This window comes from Astatotilapia calliptera, chromosome 18, assembly GCF_900246225.1.
Source record: "Astatotilapia calliptera chromosome 18, fAstCal1.2, whole genome shotgun sequence".
NCBI lineage: Eukaryota > Metazoa > Chordata > Actinopteri > Cichliformes > Cichlidae > Astatotilapia > Astatotilapia calliptera.
The window spans coordinates 3,568,514-3,595,611 of record NC_039319.1 but is presented as its reverse complement, the minus strand read 5'-3'; the positions used below and the strand labels follow the sequence as shown (position 1 = coordinate 3,595,611).

Sequence of the window (27,098 nt, the reverse complement as noted above, 5' to 3'; positions counted from 1 at the left end):
TGTGTGGACAGGGGGCTGCAGAGTGTTTGCTCCACTGGACAGGGACCCTGGTTTGGACAGCTGAGAGCCAGCGGACTCAATGTCAGATCAGCTTTGAAAGTCATTAGTGAAGCTTGATTTTAGCTGAAAGCTGAAGCCCTCCAGCAGCTCACTGACAACGTCTGTCTTCATTCAGACTGTACCAAAGATCCACATGGACCTTGTGGTGGATTTTCAATGTAAAGGCTAATTTATAGGGCAGCACGGTGGCACGGTGGTTAGCACTGTTGCCGCACAGCAAGAAGGTCCTGAGTTCAATTCCACCATCAGGCCGGGGTCTTTCTGTGTGGAGTTTGCATGTTCTCCCCGTGTTTGCGTGGGTTCTCTCTGGGTACTCCGGCTTCCTCCCACCATCCAAAGACATGCAGCTTGTGGGCATAGGTTAATTGGATAATCCAAATTGCCACTAGGTGTGAATGTGAGTGTGAATGGTTGTCTGCCCCTGTGTGTTAGCCCTGCGACAGACTGGCGACCTGTCCAGGGTGTACCCTGCCTCTCGCCCTATGACAGCTGGGATAGGCTCCAGCGCCCCCCGCGACCCTGAAAAGGATAAGCGGAAGCGAATGGATGGATGGAGGCTAATTTTGAGTTAATCTGTATTATAACCTGCTTATTACTGCTTCATTAATACTGTTTTTCTTTAGAGTTATTACACTGCAGCTGTCAGGGACACATCCTTTCATTACTCTTGTCAGGAACAGAAAAATATTTTTTAGACAGCCAAATGTTAAGCTTTCATTTTTGAGGATCTGATGTTGTCCAATGTTTGCTAAACTAAAACTCTAGCAGTGCACCAGTCAGCAAACACCATCTGCGTGTCTTAAACATTTGTGAACCCTAATGCAAGACTCAGGAAACAAGAATGAACATTAAGCATTCTCAATGCTTAAAGAATAATGATTCTTTAAGTCCAGAAAATCACAAAGTCCAGAAAGTGTTTACAAAGCGCTAAGGCACAGACGCTACAACGCTGACGTAACAAATGACAAGGGAAGCGACAGGAAACAATAACAGAACCCTAATCCAAAGGTAACCTAAAATTCAAAACGAATCCTTCTAAACTCAAAACCTTATGCGGTGTTCACTGTTTACTGATCAACAACAGGAAGTTTGTGAGTTATCTAAAAATATAGATATTGGTTTTCTGCTTGCAGCAGTATGATCCAATCTTCAGTTCAGTTCGATTCAGGTTTATTTATATAGCACCAAATCACAACAGCAGTCGCCTCAAAGAGCGCTATAATGAAGACCCTACAGTATTCTGGAGAGATGCTGTAACCAGAAATGTGCCACTATGTTCCTGGAACACATTAACAGAAATAACAGAGCCTGATTGGATGTCATTACACTGTTCTTTTCAGGGGCGGGGCCCTGCTTACTCCATTACAGCCAGCCCAGAGCCTTCCAGGAAACATGACCACTGTAAAAGCTTTCTGTGGCTTCTCAGAGCTTCACTGTCCACTCCAGCGCATACACAACACTATCTGCCACTGTGTGTGTGTGTGTGTGTGTGTTTGCTTATGTGTGCGTGCCTTCTGTTTGTCTGACTCACAGCGCGTGTGTTGTCTTATTAGATTGCGTGTTAAGTGTGTGTGGAGCAGGGGCTGCATGCACAGAGACACAGTATGTGTGACAGCATTGAATCAATGCAGCGTCCATGTTTTTCTGCTCTCAGAGGACTCGTTAGCGGTGCTGCTAACACTCGGCCCTGTTAGCTAAAATCCATAATTTGTTTTGATTCTTTTTTTAAAGTCGCCTCACGCTGAGCTTCAGCATCAAGCAGCAGAGGGTGAAAATGTGCACTTCACACATCATTCTGCTGTAAATTAGAGGATTTCGTTGCTGCTGTGGTGCACCAGTGGTTTGTGAAGGTCATTTAGAGGTCACTGCCCAATATCTCTCACTGGAGTTCAAACAGGGGTCAACCTGAAATAGTTTCAGCAGCGGCGTATGAACTCTCACTGAGCAAACAGCACTTAAACAAGTCTACAAGGAGCATTTAGCATGCTAGCCATGCACACAATAGCAAGTGCTAGCATGTTGACGGTATTGAGGTACGATTTGCTCACATTTAGAATGCATATAAACCACCATGATGGATTCTCAACACTTCCAATACTTCAACCACAGATTCAGAATTTGTCTGATGTGGTGATGGTGTGCATCAGCTCGAGCACAGGCCGGAGACGCGGGATTAGAAATGAGTACAGCAGAGGGACAGTTTGAGCAGTTTGGAAATGAAGTCAGAGAGCCGAGACTGAGATGGTTTGGACATGTGCAGATGAGGGATAGTGGATATGTTGGGCAAAGCATACCGACAATGGAGCTGCAGGGCAGGACAGAAAGAGGAAGACATCAGAGACGATTCAGGAGGACATGCAGGAGTTCAGAGGTCGTTAAACTGAGCAAACAGCCTGAGTTTAATCCTGGGTGTCCTGAATATCTGAGCCAAACTGTGTTCCAGTCCATCCAGATTGTAAAGCAAGCATTTTGACCTGGTGGTGATACTAAAGGAGTGCAAACAGCTGTCCCTACAGCCCTGCTGCTAGCACTCACACAAATCTTCAAACCTGGCTCTGAACACGCATCCTAAACTTGCTTTCATTCTTTAAGTGTCTTGTGAAAACACACAGAAAAATTTAACTGCTGCAAATGTATTAAACAGAACACAGCACAGACAGTGACTAACAAATCATCCGAAGCTTGAAAAGTTGCAGGAGGCAAAAAAAACTTGTCTGCGGCTCACCTGTCTCTGGTTCTCTGTCTCGAGTCGCAGCCGAGCTTCGATGCAGCGCCGCGTCTCGAGGAAGGCCTGACGCTGAGCACGGTCAGACAGGTAACTGATGAATATCCCAGCAGTGTTCATGCACATGAACAACACAGACTGAGCTGCTATCTAGAACACACAAAAAGAGAGGATTAGGAGATTTGCTTGTTGACAAATTTTGGAGTGCAAGAACCAACATTCAAAGCTTCTTTGTTTATATTTACAAATATTCTGAGGCAATTTTATGTCTTTATTAATTAGGCTGAAAAGGGGGAAACATCTGCACAATATTTTTCTCCAACTAAATATTTAATTCTAAAAATATTTATGAAAAGAAACATTTCAATTTGTAAGATCTTCATCAAGCATTTATCAAAGAGAAAAAAAGAGCATCTTTTCAAATCAGTGCAAAACAAATATCAGGCAAAAATCACAACAGACTTTAAAGCAGTTTGTAACACAAAATACAAACTATCATCTTATATCGATTATCTTTGTATTCAACACAACAACATTGATGAAAATCTTCAGCTTTTTGCCCTATTCATCTAAAAAATAAGAGGCTGAAAAGCAAATTAAAAAGATTGCAACGAGAAAATCTAATCCTTAATAACAACTAGAAGAACTTTATCATTAAAAGTTTTTCCTGGAGAAACTTCAATCCCAATATTAGTGAGGACGTTTCATAAACGAGACCTGTCGGCTGCCAAGTATAAATAAAGTGTATGACTGTAGAAATAAGTGACGTCTCACAGTAGATCGGTTACATTTAGCAATGCAAGTTTTCAACCATCTCTGAGTTTTTCCAACATAGGAAAAACCACGTGGGACTTTAAATTACTGTGACTAAAGAAATCACTGAAAGGAAGTTGTGCACATTGGTATCTGCCATTTAATTTTTTTAATTGTAACAATAACTAGAAATATATAGACGAGAGAGAGAGAGAGAGAGAGAGAGAGGGGGGGGGAGGCCGACATTCAACAGAGGAACCCTGCTGATCTCCAGCTGTGCGATCGGGGAGGGGGTCCTACCGGCATCACACTGGAAGTCACATGAGATTATTTTCACACAGAACAAAATGGTCCTTTACAAATGTGCCACCGTAGCCTGACGAGTCCACAGGTACTGAAGGCTAACATGTGGAACTGCATGGAAACTGACAAACTCAATGAAATGAATTCAGATCAAAGCTTTAAGTAAATCAATAACACTGTGACGTCCCTGTCGCATCGAGTTGGTTTTCTATGGTTTTTCTGTTCCGTGTCTTTTTCTCCACTTGGTTATCTTGTGCTCACTTCCCTTTTTTTGCACCTTATTTGATTTTTTTTCTTTGCCAACTTTTTGCAGCAGGTCCATATTTTTCTTTTTGAGACGCATTTTACAGATTTATCTGAAATGCATTTTTTAAAATAAATCACTTTAGCAAAAAGTTATATGAAGAGCTGTACAGAGGACGCCATGACCTCAGAGTACTTTAAGATGCATACATAGTACTCAATAAAATATGATGGCCCGAGGTGATGTGACACGATGAAAGGATTGTTTGCTCGCTGCAGTCCCCGTGGTGTAATCTGAAGAGTTGTGACGGTGCTGCAAACTGTCACAATCTCCCTTTATGTTTGTGGTGATATGTTACACAGTCTGTCACTTATTTTTACCATTAGAGCTGGATGTGACCCAGGAGCAGCATCGAGACTTCATGCAGTTATAAACTGAGAGAGGCACATACAGTGAGATGGTTTAAAGGCCTTGTAGGCTGGAGAGTTTGAAGGGATTTGACGTCACACTGACGTCTGTCATGGGCAAGAAATCAAATCAGTGAGGGGAAGTCCAGAAAAACTGCAGGAGCGCTGTCAGGTTTAGTTTTCAGTCACAATAACTCGTCTGTCAGAGATCCCTCATTCAAACAACTTTTATCTCACAGTGTACAAATGATTTCTGTTTACAGGGAGCAGAAGCAAAAATAGAGCCACTACTGTAAAAGTTGGTGACAGCCACAGTGATGTCAGCCATTAAGAGCTGAGCACTTTCACTGGCCTCATCTTTAGTGTTTTAAACCATATGTCACTTGTCAGGTGAGCCCAGACAGGTACTGATCATCTGTTACACCAAAGAGCTTTCAACCACCAGTACAAGTCAATGATCTATGACATCTATTTAACAGCAATCAGACCGTCTGGTACTTGAGCAGGTAAGAAAGGTGCTAAAACATTAATTCTGGAATGAGTGAACATTCAAACTCCTGCTTCACATGTACCGATGTCTATTCACCGTCTATGAAGACCTTCTAAGGACTGATAGTTCCATTAGAATAAACTCAAACATGTAATATGTATCAGTAAATTAGGTTTTCGCAGAGACGTTTGTATTCTTTCAAACACTTTAAATACTCTGAGCTCTGAACTGTAAGAGCTTTAGGTTAAGTGCAGGTTAAACCAATGAAGCCAGTCTGACATGTACATTAATTACATCATGACTATGTTTGGATAAAATATGTTTTAAGATATAAATACATATTCAAATGAAAGATTTGTAAAATATTATGTTATGTCTATGTTTTATTAGGGCTACATAACAAGATAAGTCAGTATCTTGATTTGGCTATGAAGGAATCCTCGCCTACGTTAGCTTAAAGCACTAATTATTCATTTTTGGCCACTTGGGGGCAGCAGAGAGAACTGATTTGGACTGGCAGGAGATGCATTAATAATAATCATTTGAAATTGTGTTAATCTTCTCTCAATGGGAAAGGTTAACGAGTTCTGCAGAACTGATCGTGCTTCTCTAACTGAACTCTCATCCATTACATAAAGTCTTTGATCCATCCTGATACAAAAATATTGATTCATGCAAACTTTAAAGCACTCTGCTCTGACACCCAACAGCAATCCAGAAATTCAGAACACTGTAAGTCTTTATATGAAAAGCAACTCTGAGTACAGAAATGTGATGATCTGTAACTGGAAAGGGAGCCAAAACTGTACATTTTCATATTTCATATTATGCGTGACTGTAATTTAGATTTATGAAGTAATTTCATTGTAAAAACGTATTTAACTATGGAAACAAAAAGCGTACTCGCTGAACAAATGAATCTACCGTTAAGGCAGACTTGAATATAGTCTAAATTAAAAAAAGGAATCCAGAGAGCAGCTGTGTAACATTTAAACTAAACTCAAGCGTCTTCTTTGAAATTTCTGTGAAAGATGACAGTATAAACACTGAAAGCTTTCATCAGCTGTGAGCACATAAAGTGATGTAGGGCTCGGCCCGTTAAAAGCATCGGACGTCGGGCTGATGTAACAGTAAGCAACACGAGCGTGTTCCTGAGCAGCACGAGGGATTTCACCGCCGCCTGACCAGCTTCCTCCTACCTGCTGGAGCTTCACATGATGCAAGCGTTAAAAACACTCACAGAGGAAAACCCTTCACAGCTTTCACCCGACTTCCACAAACAGCTCTTCAAACAGGACAAGGATTTCTACCTGAACTGTTTTGTTTTTTTTATCATACTTCAGTTGGATGACACAGTGTTTATTTGTTGTACTCTCAGAGGGTTTGTGTACATGGGGAGTAATTATAGTCACGGGCAAGTCTGGACAGGACTCGAGCATCTGCTACCCTCTACAGCAGGGCTGCCCAATCCCAGTCCTCGAGAGCTACTATCCTGCAGCTTTTAGATGCATCCCTACTCCAACACAGCTGAATCAAATGAATGGCTTGTTATCAGGCCTTTGCCAAACACGATGGCATGCTGAAGAGGTAATCAAACCATTTGATTCAGCTGTGTTGGAGTAGGGATGCATCTAAAAGCTGCAGGACGGTAGCTCTCGAGGACCGGGATTGGGCACCCCTGCTCTACAGTATCTCTATAAAGGTCACACAGGACGGCTTCTATTTCCTCACACAAAGATTACCATGTAGAGTACCTGCAGGATACTGATAACACCGCTGATCCATAAATCAATATTATTAGCCAGGTTGATGAGATTTGTGCCTTTTAACATCTTCAGACAAATTACCAACTGGAAAAAGTGGTACATCTCCAAGGCCCAGAACTCCAGGATAACGTAATAATGGACTGTATGTAGAAAATGACATTATGTTTCGAGGCCTGTTGCCATTTAGTTTTTGGGTTTTTTTGTTTTTTGATGTTTTAAATCAGGGCTGGATGGGACTGAGAGGCTGGCAGACATCCACCATAAGGCCTTAGCCTGGTTTATGATCTGCTTTAACATGATTTAGACTATGGAAACATGCTGTACATGTAAATCATCAGGAACGTGTTTACTGAGGTCATCATCATGCAGGCACATTTTTCTCTATATAGTCTACGGTCTATACAGGTTTTAGCCCTCTGAGCTCATCATCGGGATGACCCCGACATTAAAAGATTCTTTGTTGTGTGTCACTGTGATTATTGTTTTTGTCACCTGACTGGAAAGACTCTTCAAAAATAATCAAAATGACGTATTCCAATAACATCAGCGATGACTTCGACCTTTCAGGGTTAGCATGGTTCCAGCTTCTTGTGCAATCTCGAGGTCGTCTAAGGTTTGTGTTTATGTGATGTATAGTGTGTGTAGTCCACCAACACAGATGCCTTTACTTCTTTAATTTATTAACAGATCTTCTTCTTCTTTTGGCAGCTCCCTTTAGGACCACAGCGGACCATCTGCATCACGTTCACCCTTCCTCCAGTATGCTGGTCTGTCACTCCAACCCTCGGTGTCCTCCTTCACTACATCCACGAACCTCCTCTGAGGTCTTTCTCTCTTCCTCCTGCCTGGCTGCTCCATCCTCCACGTCCTTTGTCCAACATAACCACCGTCCCTCCTCTGCAATTGTCCAAACCATCTCAGGCTCTCTGACTTTAACTCCAAATCATTTAACCTGAGCTGTCCCTCACATACCAGATACATTGCAGAAAAATAAACACACTTCAAAAAAGTACAGAATGAATTTTAAGAACATTTATTGTGCAAAACTTTTTTTTAAATAAATGTTACTTTGGGTGTTTCAGTTCAGCTAAAATGTTCGCAGCCAGGTACCTCGCAACATGGATCGAGTGTCTTAATCATATCGTTAAAGCCGCTTTTCTCCACTCTAAGAAACGGCACCACAACTACACGGTAATGGCATTTGTGATATCCACCGCTGATTTGTTTTCTCAGTGCCTTTGGTGTGCAGGGCCACTTTTTTCTTTCCATTTAACTGAACAGGTGTTTGTGGAAAGCGCAGTTTTTGGCTTTCCTCATGTTCCAAAAAGGTGCTCCGTTTAAAGGTGATAAAACAAATTACTTGTATATCCTCTCTTCGCTATTACTTTCTGAGAAACCGTCCAACTTCGGCAAATCGTCCTACCCGTATTATAATTTGACGACGACTTGTGACTAATACAAACCCTAACATAACCATAAGAAATATTCACAATGGGTTAAAAAAATGATTTAAATTTGGGGATTTTGTTACCTACGGAGCCCCGCAAGGGACATGGGAGAAAAAAACAATTAAGATGGACTTTTGCGAGATCTTGCAAAACAAACTCGGGATCTCGCAAAACTTTTAGCTGCATTCTTCGGAGGCCGCGCCGAGGCACGATGTGCCGGGAGAGCGATGTTCCTCCCGGCTGTAGTAGGTCTCGACCTCCCGTTAGCTTCGACATGGTGGGTGTCAGATCTCCGGAAACGTCGCAGCACTTTTGCAAATATGTGATGTCTTGTAAACCGAGCAGATATTTGACGTTTAAACAACTACATTCACGCCTCAAAATATCTTAAAAGTTTATTTTGTGACCCAGAAAGAGTAATATTACAACTAAGTAGCTGCCACCATAGTTGGAATTCAACTTTTGTGAATTCCGAGTTTCTTTTGCGAGATCTCGCAAAAGTTCATTGTAATTTTTTTCTCCCATGTCCCTTGCGGGGCTCTGTAGTTACCCGCATGCGCAGCATACGTGCATAAACAAGGGGTAGGATGGTTTGTGAGGTAGGATAGATTCCCAGAACACCGGCATAATATGCAGATGATATTTTTCTGCTCAACATCCGACTGCTTAAACCCAAACCAGGTCCATGTGACCGACGTCGCACCGGTCTTCTTTATGAGCACCTCCTCCTCCCTCCCACCTGTAAGCTCCATGCTTGCAGCCGCTGCCATGCTTTCGACCAAAACAGGCGCAGTTTGATGACACCATCAACATGCGCTATCGCGGTAGGACGGTATAGTCAAAATCTCTAGCGTTGGCCAAATTGATATCATTTCTACCGTATACCGTTTATCCCACCGGCCCACCCCTACCTCTGATGTACTCATGTCTAATCTCGTCCATTCTGGTTACTCTCAATGAAAATCATGACATCTGCAGCTCAGCCTCTTGTCCTTTTATCAGTGCCATCATCTCTAAACCATACATCAGAGCACGTCTCACTACCACCCTTTAAGCCTTTCCCTTTCCCTCCTGTTGATATCTTTCTGCCACAGATCACCCCACACTTGGCTCCTCCCACTGCACCCCACCTGATAGTGGATATATTAGACACAGGGTGCTGAATGTGGAGCTGCAGATACATGCACATAGTGAAGAAGCGTTGCAGTGACAGAAGAGGAAGATGAAGAAGAAGGTCAACGAGAAAGGAATCTGAACAACACCACATTTAAATGTTTCTTTCCAGCTTAGATGAGTCTCATTGACACAAAGCACGCTGTAAATCAAAGTGATCAAAAAGCTTTAAAACCGTTTCATTGCTCCCCGCCTGTCTGTCTTTTTCAAAAATAAAAGACTGAGAGCTTTTGCTCCCACACTTGAGGCAGAATTGTGTCACAGATGATAAAAACCTCAAAAAGACAGTTCGGTGTCCTCTGTCGCTGAGAGAAGTGCTCTGCCGCTGTTTTCCTCTGCAGTGAAATTGCTGCAGTGAGAGCACATTTCAAGAGGAAAAAATGGAGCATGAAGAGGGGATTTTCTGATTTCTGGTGCTTTTCACAGCAGGGTTGCTTTGCAGAGAGCAAGTTGACATTTCATAAGGGTGCTTTTCCCAACTGCCCGAAATCCTCTCCATCCGTCTGGATTGATCTGGATAGACTGATGTTAACAGAGACGAGAGCCTGGCAGAAGGAGGAGGTGGTGCAGAATACTGTAAATTCCCAAATAAATAATGTCTGGCATCCATTTAACCTCCTTGGATAATATATACAATGAATAATTACTGTCATTTAGTTAACTGAGGCTGATGTGGTTTTCACATTAGCACTACAGCCCTGAACCTTTCTAGACCAAACAAATGTGTGAATGTAAATATCCAAGTCGGTCATTACCCTGCCAACCCCGCCAATGTCAAATTTAAATCCAACAAAGCAAAGGATCTGATCTGAATCTGATCTTGAACAAAAATAGAGGAAAACCGGCTCAGAAAAGACCCGAAGGACAGTCAGAAGTACGTTTCACCTAAAACAAGGATCTGTTTAAAACGTAAACAGAGCAACACGTGTCACTATCTGGGACCACATCCTCAGTTACGATGAGCAATGAGGGATGAAGGTGTACTAATGAGGGGCATGAAAATGAGAACAGCAGGTATTGGTGAAGAGGGCATATATAGCCTGAGGCTGGAAGGGGCGTGAATGAGGTGTGGTCCCGCTCCTGAAGTTCAGATAATATCTCCATTTAAAAGAATAATGGTAAATTCCCAGAAAATACATTTCAAATATACCGGTGACTGCCACTGGTACCCCCTCAGCCTCCTAAACTCCTACATCGTCTCATTCCAGAGTTAAGACATTCACAAGATTATCAGAAATCTTGACCTTTGACCTTAATGTCAAAGTAACTGCGATTTGAAACCATTCTTGAGTTAGTGCATTCATAAACTTGGGTCTCCATGCCAACTAGCCACTCACCCGCCCGGCCAAGCCCAGCAGGCGATGACAACTTCGCATCAGCCTTTTAGGATTAAGGGGTAAAAACATAAACATTGTACTGTACTCTTAACTAGCTGCCTCGAGCTTTGTAAGCAAGTAAGTAAGAGTCTGAGTGTGCTGGACGAGCTTCAAAGTTTAGTGTCAAACTCTGAAGCTTCAGGGTTTGCACCAGTAAAGACTTCAGGACTGGTTGCTGTGATGGGAGGAGGCGCTAATGTAGCACCGCACTGTGTCACACAAAAGGAGCACACGTGCAGCTCCACCACCATGACGGAGAGCTGTTGTTCTCGTTCACTTCCAGCACAAAGAACAAGTTAAAGAAAACGCACTAAAAGAAACGGGTGAAATATATTCCCCTGGTTCTATTCTGACTTTTTTACCATTTTGAAGGCTTCTTTACAGATTTAGTAACTTGTTTTATATGTAAAAACTGATGTTAACAGTAGCCTAACTTAGACTCCTTAAAAGTCCTTAAATACCTTAATATCACTATTAAAAATCTACGCTCAGTATCAGGGAACATGTATATACTGCCCCGTAATAACAGGTTCATTTATGATTTACCTTGTTAATATTCTTTAAATGACACTCTGAGTCTATCATTAAAACAATACAGAACACAGGATGTGAAGCTGTCTCTGGCTTCAATTCAGATCCACCTCAGTGCTTTCTGACTTCAGGTCTCCAAATCTCTGCTTATATAAGTTGACCAGCGCTGACTTCCCACCTGATCATCATCACAAACCGCCTTAAATTTCTAGAATCTTTCCATCTTCAGCAGCTTTAACATGCTGCACACCATTCTGCACAACGAAGCTCAAGCATCCAAGAAAACCAACGCTCCCACATTTAAGGAAAAAGGAGCCTTTAAGCTTGCATTCGCTAAAACTTGTATAAATTTCTCGTCATTAATTCAGTTGATTCGACCCGCCTCCGCTTCAAATACTGCAGCAGGAAACCCTGTGTGGAAAAAACCTCCTGTAGGCACTTTCACATTAAAAACTGAAAACATGTAGGAGTATCAAAGGCTTTTTTCCTTTAAGCGACACACACACACATGCAGTGCCATCCTTCTGCCAGTCTTCTCCCCCGAGGCTTATCACTGTATCTCACAGAGCATTACGGTGTGTTACTGTGCGTTATTGTGAATCTCTCCCAGGACGCTCTCAGCATTGATTCAATTTCTTGCTCGGCCCCCCCCGAAGGCCTCTGCTCCTCCCACGGAGACAAAAATTAAAACCACCGTAAGCTGCGGCAGCTGTGGCGGCATCCATGTTGTTTTGGAAAAGAGCAGCGCCGGTTTGCCATAAAGGGCATCAGCATGGAAACCGCCGGTGCACTCATTAAAGGGAAATGCCAGTGATGTGGATGTTTTTAACAAGACCTCATTAGGAGCGCTGGGCCGGGAAGAGGCGCTGCTTATAAACAGCTACATGGAAAATAATCAGGCAGGGTTAATATTAGTAATAATTAACATAATGTCTTCAATTTGATTTAACTGTGAGAAGGGCCGTGCACCGTGACAAATAAACACACATATCTGTGTCTTTGACCGGCCCGCTCATGTCTGTGACAGGCGTCCAATCTGGGAGCTCGCCTTTCAGTTCAGTTCATGTGGTTTTATTTGTGATCTTTTATTTACTGGCAAATAAATAACCGAGCAATTTAAATCAGCTGTTTCTCCGCCAATGGTCTTAAACTCTACCTTCATGGACCACAGCTGGCAACGACAGTCCTCGTTCTCCTCTGCACCCGTTGTGGTGCACGGGAATCAGCTTTGGTTAAAGTGAGTCCATCCAGCTTTGGGACAAGAGACTCCCTGGAGGGCCAGCTGAGAGACACTGAGGAACACTGTGACAGCGACCTGGTCAGCCTTTAGGGCAGAGGTGAACTCCAGGCCTCAAGGGCCGGTGTCCTGCAGGCTTTAGATATCACCCTGGGTCAACACACCTGAATTCAATCCAATTGTTTTTTATACAGCACCAAACATCACAACAACAGTCTCCTCAAGGTGCTTTATATTGTAAGGTAGACTCTACAATAATACATACAGAGAAAAACCCAACAATCATATGACCTTCTATAAACACTCCCTTTTAACAGGAAGAAACCTTTGGCAAAACCTCTGGAGAACTTCAAGAGATGTTGAGGAGGTAATTTAGCCATTTAAATCAATGCTGGATCAAGAACACATCTAAGACCTGCAGGACACCGGCGCTTGAGGCCTGGAGTTCCCCACCCCTGCTTTAGGGAAATGGAAAACCGTAAGGAATGGGGGCAGCTGGATAAAAGTGATGGAACTTCCAAAATAAGAGGATTGTCTACAAGTAAATCTGCCTGTTTTCACATCTATGTGTGTATAAAACCAGCACCCGGAATATGGATGTGCAAGGCTACGTGCATGTGTGCACACAACACGAGTTCAGGAAATAAATATGCATGTGTTGTTCAGCTTCACTAATCTTCAAGTCATCAAAAGAGAGAAAACAGACGGAGTGCATTTCAGTCTGTTGCTATGACTTTAAACGAGAGCTTAATGAAACTGTACATTTGCTCTAGTTGATCTCCTCTCCTTCACTTTCCCCCTGGCTGTGTGTTTGTGACTGAAAAGCAGTGAGTAATTTTACAAATATAAAAACAGATGGACAATTTCGTAGTCTTATAGGCCTCAAGAAAAACTGTGAAAAAGAACGAGGAAAATATTATGATCCAATACGCCTCTGTTCACCTCTTACAGCAGGCTGCAGCGTTCATGGCAGGTGAGGCTGTCCTGCTGCTCTCCTATACTTCCATGCTGCTATGCTTGTGGGGACCAACACTCACTTTTGGGGACAAAATGCCAAAACAAAAACTATGTGTGAGAAACTGTGTCTACTGTGCATTAGCAGCAGTGCTCCAAGGAGAAGTGTGGAGGTGTCACATGGTCACCATGTGAAGCAGTTTTCATCTGTTTGTGTTCAAGAGCGCTGACAGTGATGGAAATGTGGATGCTGTGTTTCCTGTCAGTTTTCCTTCTTAGTATCACTGTGTTGTGTTTGCACAACAAAAGCTATATAAGTGTCGACTTGTCTTGTCCTTTTTCGGTTTTACCTGCCCTGTGTGAAACGTAGTTACTTTTCCTTTTATTTATTTTTAATGCCATTTTTTTTTATATTTTAGGATGAAGTGAGGATGTGTAGCAAAGCTACAGCTATAGTAAAGGATCAGCAGTTTGAAGCCATTTCACTCCGTAGACACCAACAGCTTCTCTTTGGTGATGTGAGTGATGATGATGCCATCCCTGTCGGCTTCTCTCGCACCCTCGCTCAGTTTGGTTTAACACTTGTTGATAAGACTTTAATGAACAGTTACTGTAAACGAGCTGTTTTCTCTTGGCAGAAGGCCGCCCCTCCCTGAGCCTGGTCCTGGTCCTGGTTTTTCCTTCCCACTGTCGCCAAGCGCTCGCTTAAAGGGGTCGTCAGATTGTTACAATGTTCTTTATCCTACAAAACAAAGCGCCTTGAGGCAGCAGGCGTTATGTAATGAAAGTGAACTGAATTGTGCTGTTGTCTTTTTACTAAGCTTCTTGGCATACGACACAAATATAACACAGCAACACTACAAGAAGCAGACAAGAAGATAAAGGCTAATGCTAAAAAACTGTGTCTTAACTGTTAAGATGCCGTTCCTTCTTTCTACAGTGGAGTCAGGCATTATTGCAATCCATGGATGACTCTGCAGAGACAGTTTATAATGACCCAAGATCAAAAAACAGACCAAACAAAGACACGCACGCTGCCGAGAACGAGACAAAAATGTACATCTGTGACGTGCTGAGGGAAGAAGTGAGGTGAGGATGAGCGTGGGAACGTGTGAGCTTGTCACATCAGCAGGATAATCAGTAAGCGCTGATGTTTAACCCAACGAGACGAGGGAGCGGGCAGACTGCCAGATCTGCCACGAGGCGAAACACAAACACCCACCCCGTATCAATATTTCAGAGCTATCAATTACATTCCTGCTCAGCAGCTGGCCTTCTCATTTTACATTCACGGTGGAGACTTACGGATACCAGAGGAAGACGTCACGACAGCACAGGCAGATTTACAAGGTGTGGAGGCCTCGGTTTAACCTGCTTTTAGTATCTGATGACAGCTGTATGAAAACATGCGAGAGGAGCAGGCGGCTGAGAGCGGCCGAGCTAAACCCCCTGCAGCCGGCGGCGGTCTGTGCAGAGAGCACCTCTCAGCCAAATGAAGGGATTTATTCTGCAGCTCAGACGTGTGGAAGAGGACAGCGAACGATTAACTCAGATCCGCAGATCTCTGCAGACATGATGAACATACTCCAGTCAACACAGGCCTGTCAAAAGATATTACATCTGAAATATGACGTGTTTAGGTCGGCCTCAGTTCATCGGCATCTGATGTTTGCACAGAAATTTGCAGAAAAACAAAACTACAGCTTTGTGTATTTGTTCAGTGGACAAACGTTCAGCATCTATTCCAGCGATACAAATATGTCTGGGCACGGCGGCTTTAGTTTAATTAAACCTCTGCTCACTCGAAGAACCTGATTTCAACATCATTGAAGAGATGAAGGGTGCTGTTGCAAGCTTTGCACAGCACGAGATTCAGTAATTAGCAGAATCAAACAAGGAGATTTCCAGCCAATCTACGAAAAAGCTCCCAGAGCAATCGTTTTATGATCATCGGTGTTGGCTTATTAAAAATTTCATCTGTTTCCAAAACTTTGCTTATTTTAACTTCTACCTTTGTCTAAAATAGACACAGATTCAAAAGATCATCAACAGAAATTTTGCAAGAGAATTACAAAGTCTGAGTTTGTCGTGCCCCCAAAGTACCAGTCAGGAGAAAAATGAGCCAGAACAGCAGGAGCGTCTCCAGGATTTTGTAAATGGAGCAGCACAGGAGGACCGACAAGCAGTCTCCTGCAGACCTCCATAAACATTGTTATAGCCCCATAACACCACGATCGTATCACTGAAGCACAAGATTCAGATCATTTTACTCTATCGTTTGTTTCGTGCTGTCGCAAAATAAACTGCTTTCGGCAATATTTTTTCATTGTTTTGATGGTCACTGTAGTGGCTATATTAATTTCTTAAAGTTCTCTCTTATATTTAATATAACCACACTACAGACGGACAAGCGCCTGTTTTTATGCGTTGTCGTTAGCAACAACAACGGTAAAACCATCGCGTGTCCGCTTGTTTATTTTCCACATAAACCTTTCAGAATAAAGCTCAAGATCCTGTTGAGACCTTTCAAATTAAACCGAATCACGTGAAAGATGCAGAGTGTTTACGGGTGAGAAGCAAAAAAGAGCCGTCAGGTGCTAAAAAATAAACCTTAGACTCAAACGTTAGAACAGGCTTTTCCCCGCAGCACGCCGTGTAATAAATACTCACAAAGAAAACAGCGGCCGTTACAACTTATGTCTAAAAATGTATAGCTTCATGCATCTGTTAAAACACTCGACTCCAGCTACATGACGCCCAGCTGGAAACACTTCACGCAAGTCGAGCTGCCCGAGATTCACAGAATTTACAGAAAATGTAAAATTTTTGTGATTTATATCGTTATCATACGATAGATGTCTTATATCGGGATATGAGATTTTGGTCATAAACAGCCCTAATCACAGGTGATTAACGATGGCGGCGCCTTGTTTTTCATTGTCTGGTCAAGAACAGGTGTGTTCAAACATCAAAGTAGATGTAATAAATTAAGGAAATTGGAAAATAAGGGCAGAAATGAGCTTCCTCCGAAGGGTGGCTGGCCTCTCCCTTAGAGATAGGGTGAGAATGTCGGCCATCCGGGAGGGGCTCCTGGGCGCCTCCTGGGTGAGGTGTTCCAGGCATGTCCCACCGGGAGGAGGCCCCGGGGCAGACCCAGGACACGCTGGAGAGATTATATCTCTCGGCTGGCCTGGGAACGCCTTGGTGTTCCCCCGGATAAGCTGGAGGAGGTGGCTGGGGAGAGGGAGGTCTGGGCCTCTTTGCTTAGGCTGCTGCCCCCGCGACCCGGCCTCGGATAAAGCGGATGAAGATGGATGGATGGAAAATAAGGGAATCGTTGTTCTTTTGGGGTTTTTGATGGGGTTTTGTTTTTTTTTTTTGGGGGGGGGGGGGGGGGGGGCTGCATCTCCCACACATAGTGGTGAGGATGTGTAGCAAAGACTAACATGGGTTTAGTGTGAGAGCCACCACTGAAATTAAAGTTAACAGTTGCTCCCCATTCATTTAATAACATGACTGCCAGACACGCTGCTCAAAGGGCCTGTTTGACATAAGTGAATATTGGGCCCTGCACAGATCACAAGTGGTGCCAGCATCATGTTTCACAAATTAGAAAATGATCGTGAGATGATTCAGTCAGAGAGTGTGAGGGTTTTTATTCTAGCAGAGTTCTCGTATTGACTCTGCTGCCAAGTGGGAAACCTCACCGAAGTATCTGCTGCTACAGCCCGAGCAGCAGGTTCTGAAAAACAGATTTTTGTGACTAAATCATACATATTTTGTTTATTAGCAGCAATTATCAAAACATCTATATCTCACATTTCTATTATACAGTCTTATTTTGCATAGCAGGGCTGGGATCTTGAACTTTAATGGTCAGGACTGATTATTATGACAGATCCCGGGTCAGTTTTGTTAGAAGCTGGTGATTTAGAGGGAGAGAAAATGACTCTATCATATACACATTGTTCTAATGGTGGATTCATATTAGACATTATTTGTATTAAACGGTTTCAAATAATGAGGTCAGTGCGTGTGGACGCGCCTGACGAGTCACTGCCTATCGTGGTGGATAGGTCCCTGGCATCCTTGGAGCGGGATTGTGGCCGATAGCCCCTGGCAGAATCTCTCAGGGCAAAATGTTCTCAAGGGAGGGAACAGAGAGAGAGTATTTCAAGAAACTCCAGTGATCTGTAACACCCAGCACTGCATATCCTCGCCTGGAAGCAGAAAACCGGGGCCTCCTCCTGCAGCCAGAACCACTAGGGGAACTTGCAGGCAAGTGTCTGGTGCCCATCCCTGGATTCAGGAGGCTCGGCCGGGCACAGCCTGAACAAAAAGCATGCATCTGCTTCCCCGCGGACCCAACACCATGACGAGGACAGCCACTGGGGTTGGACATAAGGCGGGGGAGTCTGTGCATTTGGATTATCCACTTTGGCCTACAACTACTGCACTAAGTGTAAGATAACGAATGCATGAATGTATAAGTAATGCTGTGAGCAAAGACCAGAGATTTCAAACTGCTCTAAACACTTTTTTTTCTTCCGAATTTAAGAAAAGGCTCTGTATGATGTCATGAACCCAAACAGCCTGCTGAACAGAACAAGATCACTTGATCATATTCTGCTGCAGACACGGACACAGGCAGCCATGGGTGGGTCACATTCCTGTTGTATTTCCTTTGAAGTCTGCTTGAAGTGTAATGAAAATGTAAATTTCCTGCAGACGAGTCTGCGCAGTCACCAAAATTAAGTAGGCGGACGTCCCCTTTGTGTAACACGGCGTGATAGAGCCGCGTGCTCATTTTCACTGCTGTTCAAGCTGAGCCACACATGGGCTGATTAAATTCAAGCAGAACAAAATATATATGAAACCACGAGGTAACGTTAACTCCTGGGAAAGACAATAAAGGCTGTCAGCCTTCATGCTGTCCTCAGACTCGCTCACTGACATGAAAGAGCAGCTCAGACCGTCCCGACGCAGGAAGGCATCGTGAAACGGGCGCAACGTTTCCGTTCGTCAAAACGCCGCTCTCAGCCACTTTTAGTCCACTCCATCCTAAACCACACGGGCCTGCGCTCCAAATACGAGTCCCGTGACGTGTGACCTACATCTGACTCATTACCATGGCAATATGTGGTGTCACTGAGCAGAGACAACTGTCTCACTTCTTGGGAGCTGTGACAATCCGAGTGAAAACGGGAAGGAAGCACGTGCGAGAGGTCGGCTGGTTTGCGCACGAATGTGGTTACAAAAAAACAAAAAACAAATAAACATCAATCTTAGACATCAATTAGATATTTTCTATATTATTCAAAAAATGATGTTGTATTTAAATAGAGACCCAAATCATAATAAGATATTTTCCCCTCTCAAAGATCCCTCTTTCCCTCTGTCCTCTTTCCTGTTAAAGGGGAGTTTTTCCTCCCCAGTGTCACCAAGTGTTTGTTCATAGGGAACGTCTGGATCCCTCGGGGTGTAACTGCAGACGCACAACTGAAATACCAGTTTGGTAGTTTCATCACATCAATCACACACGCAGGGTTAACTCATTTCCTCATAAGGACGACACCTGATGAAAAAGGGGGAAATCTTAAGAAGTTTGTTTCATTTGTACAACACTAAATGCTCTAAATGATGGCACTCACATTTGGTTATTAATCGGGAAGGACTCGCCCGGAGGATGGGTGTCTTAAACATGAGAGAGGAGCTGGCTGAAATACAGAGGCCTCAACAAGTAGACCGAAGCATCTGCTGCGACGGCGTGGAGGGAAACGGCGTTCATTGCACTGAGTGAAGCATTATCCCTGAACCGTTCTCTCTGTTGCATTTATAACAGCTTTTTAAGCTCACAGGTCAACTTGTTGAGTGGAATTTAGTCTGGTTGACCTCTTTTTTTAGACCCACTTATTTCTTAAACTAGCTTATTTTTATTTCTGTGTATTTTGGATATCTGAGGTGAAATAAAAGCCTCTTTTAAACAGTATGCCTGTGTGTATTGAGAGGGGGGGGGGGGGGGGGTTCTCTCTAATCCAATATTGTGATGGCCCCTCCCACTCTGTTTGGTCCTCCTCATGTGTATGTTTTCTTCAGCTCACTTCACTCATTACTACATCTGAGGGCCGGGTGTGCTCGCTCTCTCCTCGCTCCATCTGGCAGGAGTTTTGTTTGACCTTTATTTCTTGCAGACGTTTCCTCCTACCAGCATCCACACACACACACACACACACACACACACACACACACACACACACACACACACACACACACACACACACACACACACACTACACTGCCGATGAGAAATTTCTCCTCTGCAGGGTTAAGTAAATAAATTTAGGTTATTTCAGTTTGCAGCTCTTTTTACTGACTTTCTGTAGATTATGAGACAATATTTAAAAAAAGAACTGTTGTTTCGATCACACAATGCGCATTTGGATTTACTCATCACATGATTTACTCACATTACATGACAGACCCATCTCAACTTCCAAACTAATATGTTATATATACATCCCACAGGAGGATGGTGAGGTGAGTGAGGGCACTGATATCTCAGAGGGAGAGGCAGGAAGCTCTGCCTAACTAACAAACTGAATGTCTGCTTGGCGTGTGATACGAGGAGTGAGGCAAGAATATGAATGGAGCTTCTGCTGACCTATCCCACTGTGTATCAGACAGCTGTGTTTACTCCTGCAAATATTCTACAATAATCATTATTTATCATCTATACAAGGAGCTGCATGTGACAAGATTTACCTAAACCTGGGATAACTCTCATTTCTACTCACAGTCTGCTGGTGTGACTATAACTTATTCACACAGATATTGGTCTTCAGTTCAATTCACCTAATCAGTCATCTCAAGCACCTTGATATTGTAAGAAACGCCCAACAACCAAGCACTTGGTGACAGTGAGAAAGAAAAGCTCCCTTTTAACAGGAAGAAACCCCAGACTGAGGGAGGAGCAGCGATCTGCTGAACCCGTTTTGGGGTGAGGATGACAGGATAAAAGGCACGCTGTGGAAGAGAGCGAGCCTTAAATGCAAATCCAAAACCAACATCACTTTTAACCCTTTCACCCATAGTGGCGCGATGTCAGTGTTGATGGTATACTTGCACACTGATGTGTCACTCCATACCCTGCCACAAAGGTGATGTTGTCCACCTAAGTGGAAATGTAAAAGACTCTTTGAAAAGTACATGTTTAAAAAAGTTCAAAAATCTTTTTTTCATGCCTACAGATGAATAAAAATACTTACGAAAAAAATCCAGACTGAGGTTGTCATAATTCATGCATGAAAGGGTTAACCAGTAAAACCATAAACAATGACAAAAGCTGGGAGAGCCTTTACTGGACTGTTTAATGTTGGAGATATGATCTCTCATCTCTGACACCTCTTCTTCACCTGTGATCACCTGAAACGTCTCTCTGCTTCGTGCCGTAATGTGAATCTAATCACACAACAAATGACAAAACGTTAGCCCTGTTTCCTGTATTTGATCTCTGTATTTAAAGTATATTCAGCATACATGACGGATTATGCAGCTGAGAACCTTGCAGAGATACTGAGCTGGTTTGGCAGACACGTTTCCACGTCAGTCTCACTGCAGCTCTTCTTGGCTCTGCTGGTATCACAGCCTGTCTGTTGCTGCATGTGTAAATTGGACTTATGACTAAGGTGACAAAGAACGTGTGTGTGTTAGACCAGCCAACAATAAAAGCTGTGATATTCACCAATATGTTCTGAACGTGTTATCAGAAACGACCCCGATGACGAAGCGCAGGATTAAGTTTGCATATTTTAATCAGAGAGGAGGCTGCAGAGGCAGGAAGGAGCAGCTCCTGCAGCTTCTACGCGCTACGAAGGGAATGCGTCATTTTAAAATCCAGCTGTGCCAAAACACTGGCGTCTACAGCTCTGAACATTTCCTCTGACAGGATTATATTACTGATACTGTTTGCATGACACTACATCTATCTGAAGCCTTTAGTTGTTAGTCTACTCTCAGGATTAATGCAAAAAACCTTAATGAGCCGAAGCACTCTCACAGCAGTTCTTCAGATAACGGCCTCTGAATTACTGATTCGTGTTTTGGAAATTAGACTGTTTTATTTTAATTTATCGTAACTATTTCACATTTTCAGCGGTCGGCACATTCTCATTGTATGGATGAGCAGATCAATATCAGCGAAAAAATCCACTTTGGTTCATTTCACTTACAGATTTGTTTGTTTTCATTTCCTCCCTGAGCCTGGTTCTGCCAGAGGTTTCTTCCTGTCAAAAGGGAGTTTTTTCTTTCCACTGTTGCCAAAGGTCTTGCTCATAGGGGGTCATATGATTGTTGGGTTTTTCTCTGTATGTATTATTGTAGGCTCTAGCTTACAATATAAAGCGCCTTGAGGCGACTGTTGTTGTGATTTGGGCTGTATAAATAAAACTGAATTGAACTGAATACTCAGTCAGGGTTAGGAAAGATCGTTTTCCAGGTTAAAGCCCGCCTCTCCAGTTACTCTGCATGTTGGTGAAGTATGAGCTGGGAGTGACAGACCCATCTCAACTTCTTCGACCTGCATCAGGCTTCTCTTTCTCCGCCCTTCACACGAGTTCACCAACGTAAACAAAGGTCAGTTTAACCTCTTTCAAAAATCAAGTTATTTCTTCCTCGTGGGAAGAAATTAACTAAACGAAAGGAACTACCTCACCCAATGCAGAGTTATTATAGTCATTATGTGACCACAGCAACCTCTGACCTCTAGGGCCTCAGAGAAACCAATGCTCGTGTACTTACTCATGCTGTGTCCTTTGGCAAAGCTTTCCTGAGCATGTGATCCTGACATTTCCCTACAGCTCAGCCTGCAGCACAGCAGCATGCTCGTCTCTTTAATGTCACTTCATGGCTGTAACATCTTTCTCCCCTCAGAGAGAGAAGCAGGAGGAAAAGCAGAAAGCAGCCATTATGGCAGCAAACACGTCTGAGGGACTGAAGCCTGAATACAGCGAGAGCTGGTGTGTATATGTCGGACTGACAGGCCACAGTTATTCCTCTGTTGCCCTCCGTCTTCTCGATAAATCAGGAGTCATCAATACTTTTCTGTAGCCGATGCACAGGTCTTCCAAGAATCTTCCCGTTAACCTTTACAGGAAATGCATCCATTGAAAAAACATGAAAAAACGCTGATTTGATCAGCTACACAGAGAGCCAAACACCCCGTGATGTAAGACATATTTTTAGCAGAGTGGGCAGCTATGTTTGCTCCTATAAGCCAAGCCGAGGTTTATTCCCTGAACTGTCAGGGCAGCAGATCCCTGAGGGCAGCTCGCCAGCCTGAGCACAACAGCCTGAGGGAGAGGAGGAATAGTCTGTGATACTGTAGCTGCTAAAGACCAGTCCTCCCAGGAGATACCGAGCACACACACCAGACAATAACAAACACGTGCTGTGTGCCGCTGCTCCTTCTGACTGGAATAAAACATATCTAAAGGATGTGCACACTGAAACACACAGTAACTTTGCGAAACACAAAGCTAGACACTGCTGGTGAGTGGAGATTAGCAGTTAGCGAAACACAATTCCCACATTTTCTTTTCCTCTTATGAAACGTTTGATTGTGACGCTCTTTCTATTCACTGAAACACTGACGGTTTGTCCTGTCTGATCAGACGTGACATGCAGTCATTGTTGTGCAATACCACGTTAACCTGCACACTGCCCAGAGGCGAACTCACTTCACAGTGAGCTTTGCAACGTCACTGCAAATGTTGACCGCTCTGCTTGGATTCACTCTGACTTCCCTGCTTTCACAGTCATGACAAGCTCGGGTTTTAATTGTGAAGCTAAGAGGAGACTAACTGGGAAAGGAACAATCAGTAATTATGAGACTTATATTCTGAACTCGTCACTGCTCATCTTCATGACAGTCACTGCAAAGCCCACGATAAAAAAAACCCACAGATGTAACTTGATTTTGTGAGCTTTAAACTCAGTTTGCAGTCTGAAGCTCTTAAACTGCCTGTGCTGTAGAATGTGTACGAGTATTAACAGCAGTATAGCTCACACAGACGTGTTTTTGCCTGTTACTCACTGCTTATACTGCAGCTACCAGAGATTCACTGGAACTGGCTGTTCTCAGCCCTGACTACTGCCTGGATGGTAAGCCTACATGTCCGACCACAAGCGCGTGAGTTTCATGCATGTTCTACACACGCACAGTGATGCAAGCAAATACTGACGTGCACGCTCGCAGGAACATGCTGTTAGTGTGGAAGCTTTTTACCACGAGTGAAGAAAGTTTGCCAAAGTAAAGTAAACCAACCACAAGCCAGCAGCCTCGGTATTAGCAAAGAATCAAAGGACATAAAAGGCAAAAATACAAACAGATGAGCGAAAAAGCCAGAAGGGTTGCTGTCCCATTATCTGGTGAAGTTCAACATACTGGAGATGGTGTAAGTAGCTGGCTTTTGTTGGGTAAGATAAGATCTGTCAGGTAAAGGTGGGTGTACAGCAACTCATTTACAGTCATTTATTATACCTATTTCCATAAAGAGAACATTTTATCTTCAGTTGTTTCAATGAGAGAAGATCCTCTGAAGAAGTTTCATCATTTCTTTTGTTATAGCAATAATATTGTGCATTAAAGGAAAGTTGATTTTTGTTTGTATATGCTGTCATTTAATTATAAAACTGGAATCAGCAAAAATTGGTATTAGAAGGTCGCACTTTAAAAAGAAATCGTAAGGCAGAAACAGCCCAAAAAGTTGCAACCTGCATATCTGAGCAGCCTTTGGTTGCCCTTTGTGTAAAAACCAAAAGAAGGAAACAAATGTGGCAGACTGAAACAGTAATTCTATCAAAGGCCACTCAGTTACATCGACCAAATAATACATGAATCAGTCAAATCCATCTTTAATTGTGTTTATTGTGTGTTTGCACTTAAAATATGAGTGTAGGGAGATGGAGAGAGAGCCTAACATGGACAAAAGCATGCAAAAGAAAAATTATACAATTATCCAGATAACAAAATAGAAAACTGGGACTGACCAACAAGTCTATCTCAATTTGATCAAATCCAGAGCAGGGCCTCCACAAAACATGGAAAACTCCTGCACACTCTGTTAATGTGAAACATAGTGACAACAGTGGGTAGTGCAGTTGCTATGTCGAGTTAGAATAGAATAGAATAGAATAGAATAGAATAGCCTTTATTGTCATTGTACAGAGTACAACGAAATTGGAGTGCCACTCCCTTGGTGCAAGTTTCAATAATAAATATAAATGTAAAATATAAAAAGTACAAAAAAAACAATCGTAAGTACTCAAACAATAGTATGTACAATATATACAGGATAGCAGCATTAATATAATGACAGTATGAATAGCAGCATAATATAATGACAGTGACGGTATGGAATAGGTTCAATTGTTTTTGTGCTTATTTACTACGGTGATAGCTCTGGGAAAGAAGCTATCCCTGAATCTGTTTGTCCTGGTTTTATGTGACCTGTACCGTCGGCCTGACGGTAATAGTTCAAACAGTTGGTTGCTGGGGTGAGAGTGGTCCTTGATGATATTGCCAGCTCTGCTGAGGTACCGAGAGTTTGCAGTGACCTCCAGGCTGGGCAGAGAGCAGCCAGTGATCTTCTGGGCTGTGTTGATGACCCTCTGCAGTACTTTCCTGTCTGCAGCTGAGCACCCTGCATACCATGTTGTTATGCCGTACGTTAGGATGCTCTCTATGGTGGCTCTGTAAAATGTCACCAGCAGCCTCTCCTCCAGGTTGTTCCTCCTGAGCACTCTCAGAAAGTGGAGACGCTGCTGGGCCTTTTTAACCACCGCTGTAGTATTTGCAGTCCAGGAGAGGTCATCAGATATCTGCACGCCCAGAAACCTCATGGAGTGTACCCTCTCCACACAGCTCCCGTGAATGTAAAGTGGGGCCGGGTCTGCTCTGCCCTTCCTGAAGTCCAAGATAAGTTCTTTAGTTTTCGTGGTGTTCAGTTGGAGGTTGTTAACTGAACACCACTCAGTCAGTCTGTTGACCTCATCTCTGTAGTCCGACTCCTCCCCCCTTGAGATGAGTCCAACCACTGTGGTGTCATCCGCGAACTTTATGATGGTGTTTGAGAGATGGGTAGGGGAGCAGTCGGATGTGTAGAGCGTAAACAGGAGGGGACTCAAAACACATCCTTGTGGAGACCCGGTGCTGAGTGTGATGGTGCTGGACCGGTGGGGGCCGAGTCTGACAGACTGTGGTCTATTTGTCAGGAAGTCCTTGATCCAGAGGCAGATGGGGGTGGAGAGTCCCAGGTGAGACAGTTTCTGGACCAGGATCTCCGGGATGATATGATTGAATGCTGAGCTGAAGTCCAGAAAGAGCATTCTCACATAGCTTCCTCTGTGCTCCAGGTGACTCAGTGCAGTGTGGAGCGCTATGGTGATGGCGTCCTCGGTGGAACGATTTTTCCTGTAGGCAAATTGGTGGGGGTCCAGAGTGGGAGGCAGACCGGCCCTGATGTGCTGACAGACCAGTCTCTCAAAGCACTTCATCACTACAGGCGTAAGTGCAACAGGCCTGTAGTCATTTGGGCTGGCCACAGCTGTCTTCTTGGTGATGGGGATGATGGTGGAGGTTTTGAGGCAGGGCGGGACGGTGTTTGATGACAAGGAAAGGTTGAAGATTTTAGTGAAGACTCCGGTCAGTTCGTCAGCACATGCTCTGAGAACCTTTCCATGTATTCCATCAGGACCTGCCGCCTTCCTGGGATTCACTGACCTTAGAACACACCTCACTTGGTGCTCCCTAAGTGTTAGTGTGCCAGTGCTGGGGGCGGGTGGAAGTGGTGTGGCAGCTGAGGGCTTGGTCGTCTCAAAGCGGGCGAAGAAACGGTTTAGATCCTCAGCCAGTGAGGCATCAGTCCTAGATGTCGCCTGGTTATTGCTTCTGTAGTTGGTAATGTGATTGATCCCCTGCCACATTTTTCTGGGGTCGTTGTCAGCAAAGTGATCTTCAATCCTCCTCCTATAGGCAGCCTTAGCTTTCCTGATGCCTCTACTCAGGTCTGCCCTGGCCGCCCTATACGCAGCCCTGTCCCCTGACTTGAAGGCAGTGTTGCGGCTTTTTAGGAGGGATTGCACTTCGCTATTCATCCAGGGTTTTTGATTTGGAAACACCCTGACCCTTTTGTTGACGGTGACATTGTCAACACAGTTCCTGATGTACGAGAGTACAGTGTCCGTGTACTCCTGGAGGTTGTGGCTGGAGAATAAATCCCATACAGTTGTTGAGAAGCAGTCCTGCAGTTGAGAAAGGGCTCCTTCAGGCCAGGTTTTTATTGTCTTTGTCTGGGGCTTTGTTTTTCTCAGCAGGGGGGTGTAGGTGGGGGTGAGGGACATGCAGAGGTGGTCAGATCCAGCCAGGTGGGGGAGGGGTGTCGCTCTGAAAGCATGCCTGATGTTTGAATAGACATGGTCCAAAGTGTGTTCTCCTCTCGTAGCAAAGTCCACGAACTGGACAAATTTAGGAAGCACAGTCTTTAGGCACACTTTGTTAAAGTCGCCGGCGACAATAAAAACCCCATCGGGGTGGGCAAGCTGTTGTTTGTTTATGGTGTTGAGCAAGAGGCTGA

The 27,098-nt window shown here is 43.8% G+C and overlaps 1 protein-coding gene across 2 annotated transcripts in view; it reads right to left on the bottom strand.

Moving 5' to 3' along the window:
* adcy8 (adenylate cyclase 8 (brain)) overlaps positions 1 to 27,098 on the bottom strand; it is a 125,074-nt gene that overhangs the window by 76,679 nt on the left and 21,297 nt on the right. For both annotated transcript variants that reach the window (XM_026149144.1, XM_026149145.1), the window contains exon 2: positions 2,786 to 2,935. In XM_026149144.1, coding sequence (XP_026004929.1) covers positions 2,786 to 2,935 — 150 coding nt within the window. The remainder of the gene's footprint in view (positions 1 to 2,785; positions 2,936 to 27,098) is intronic.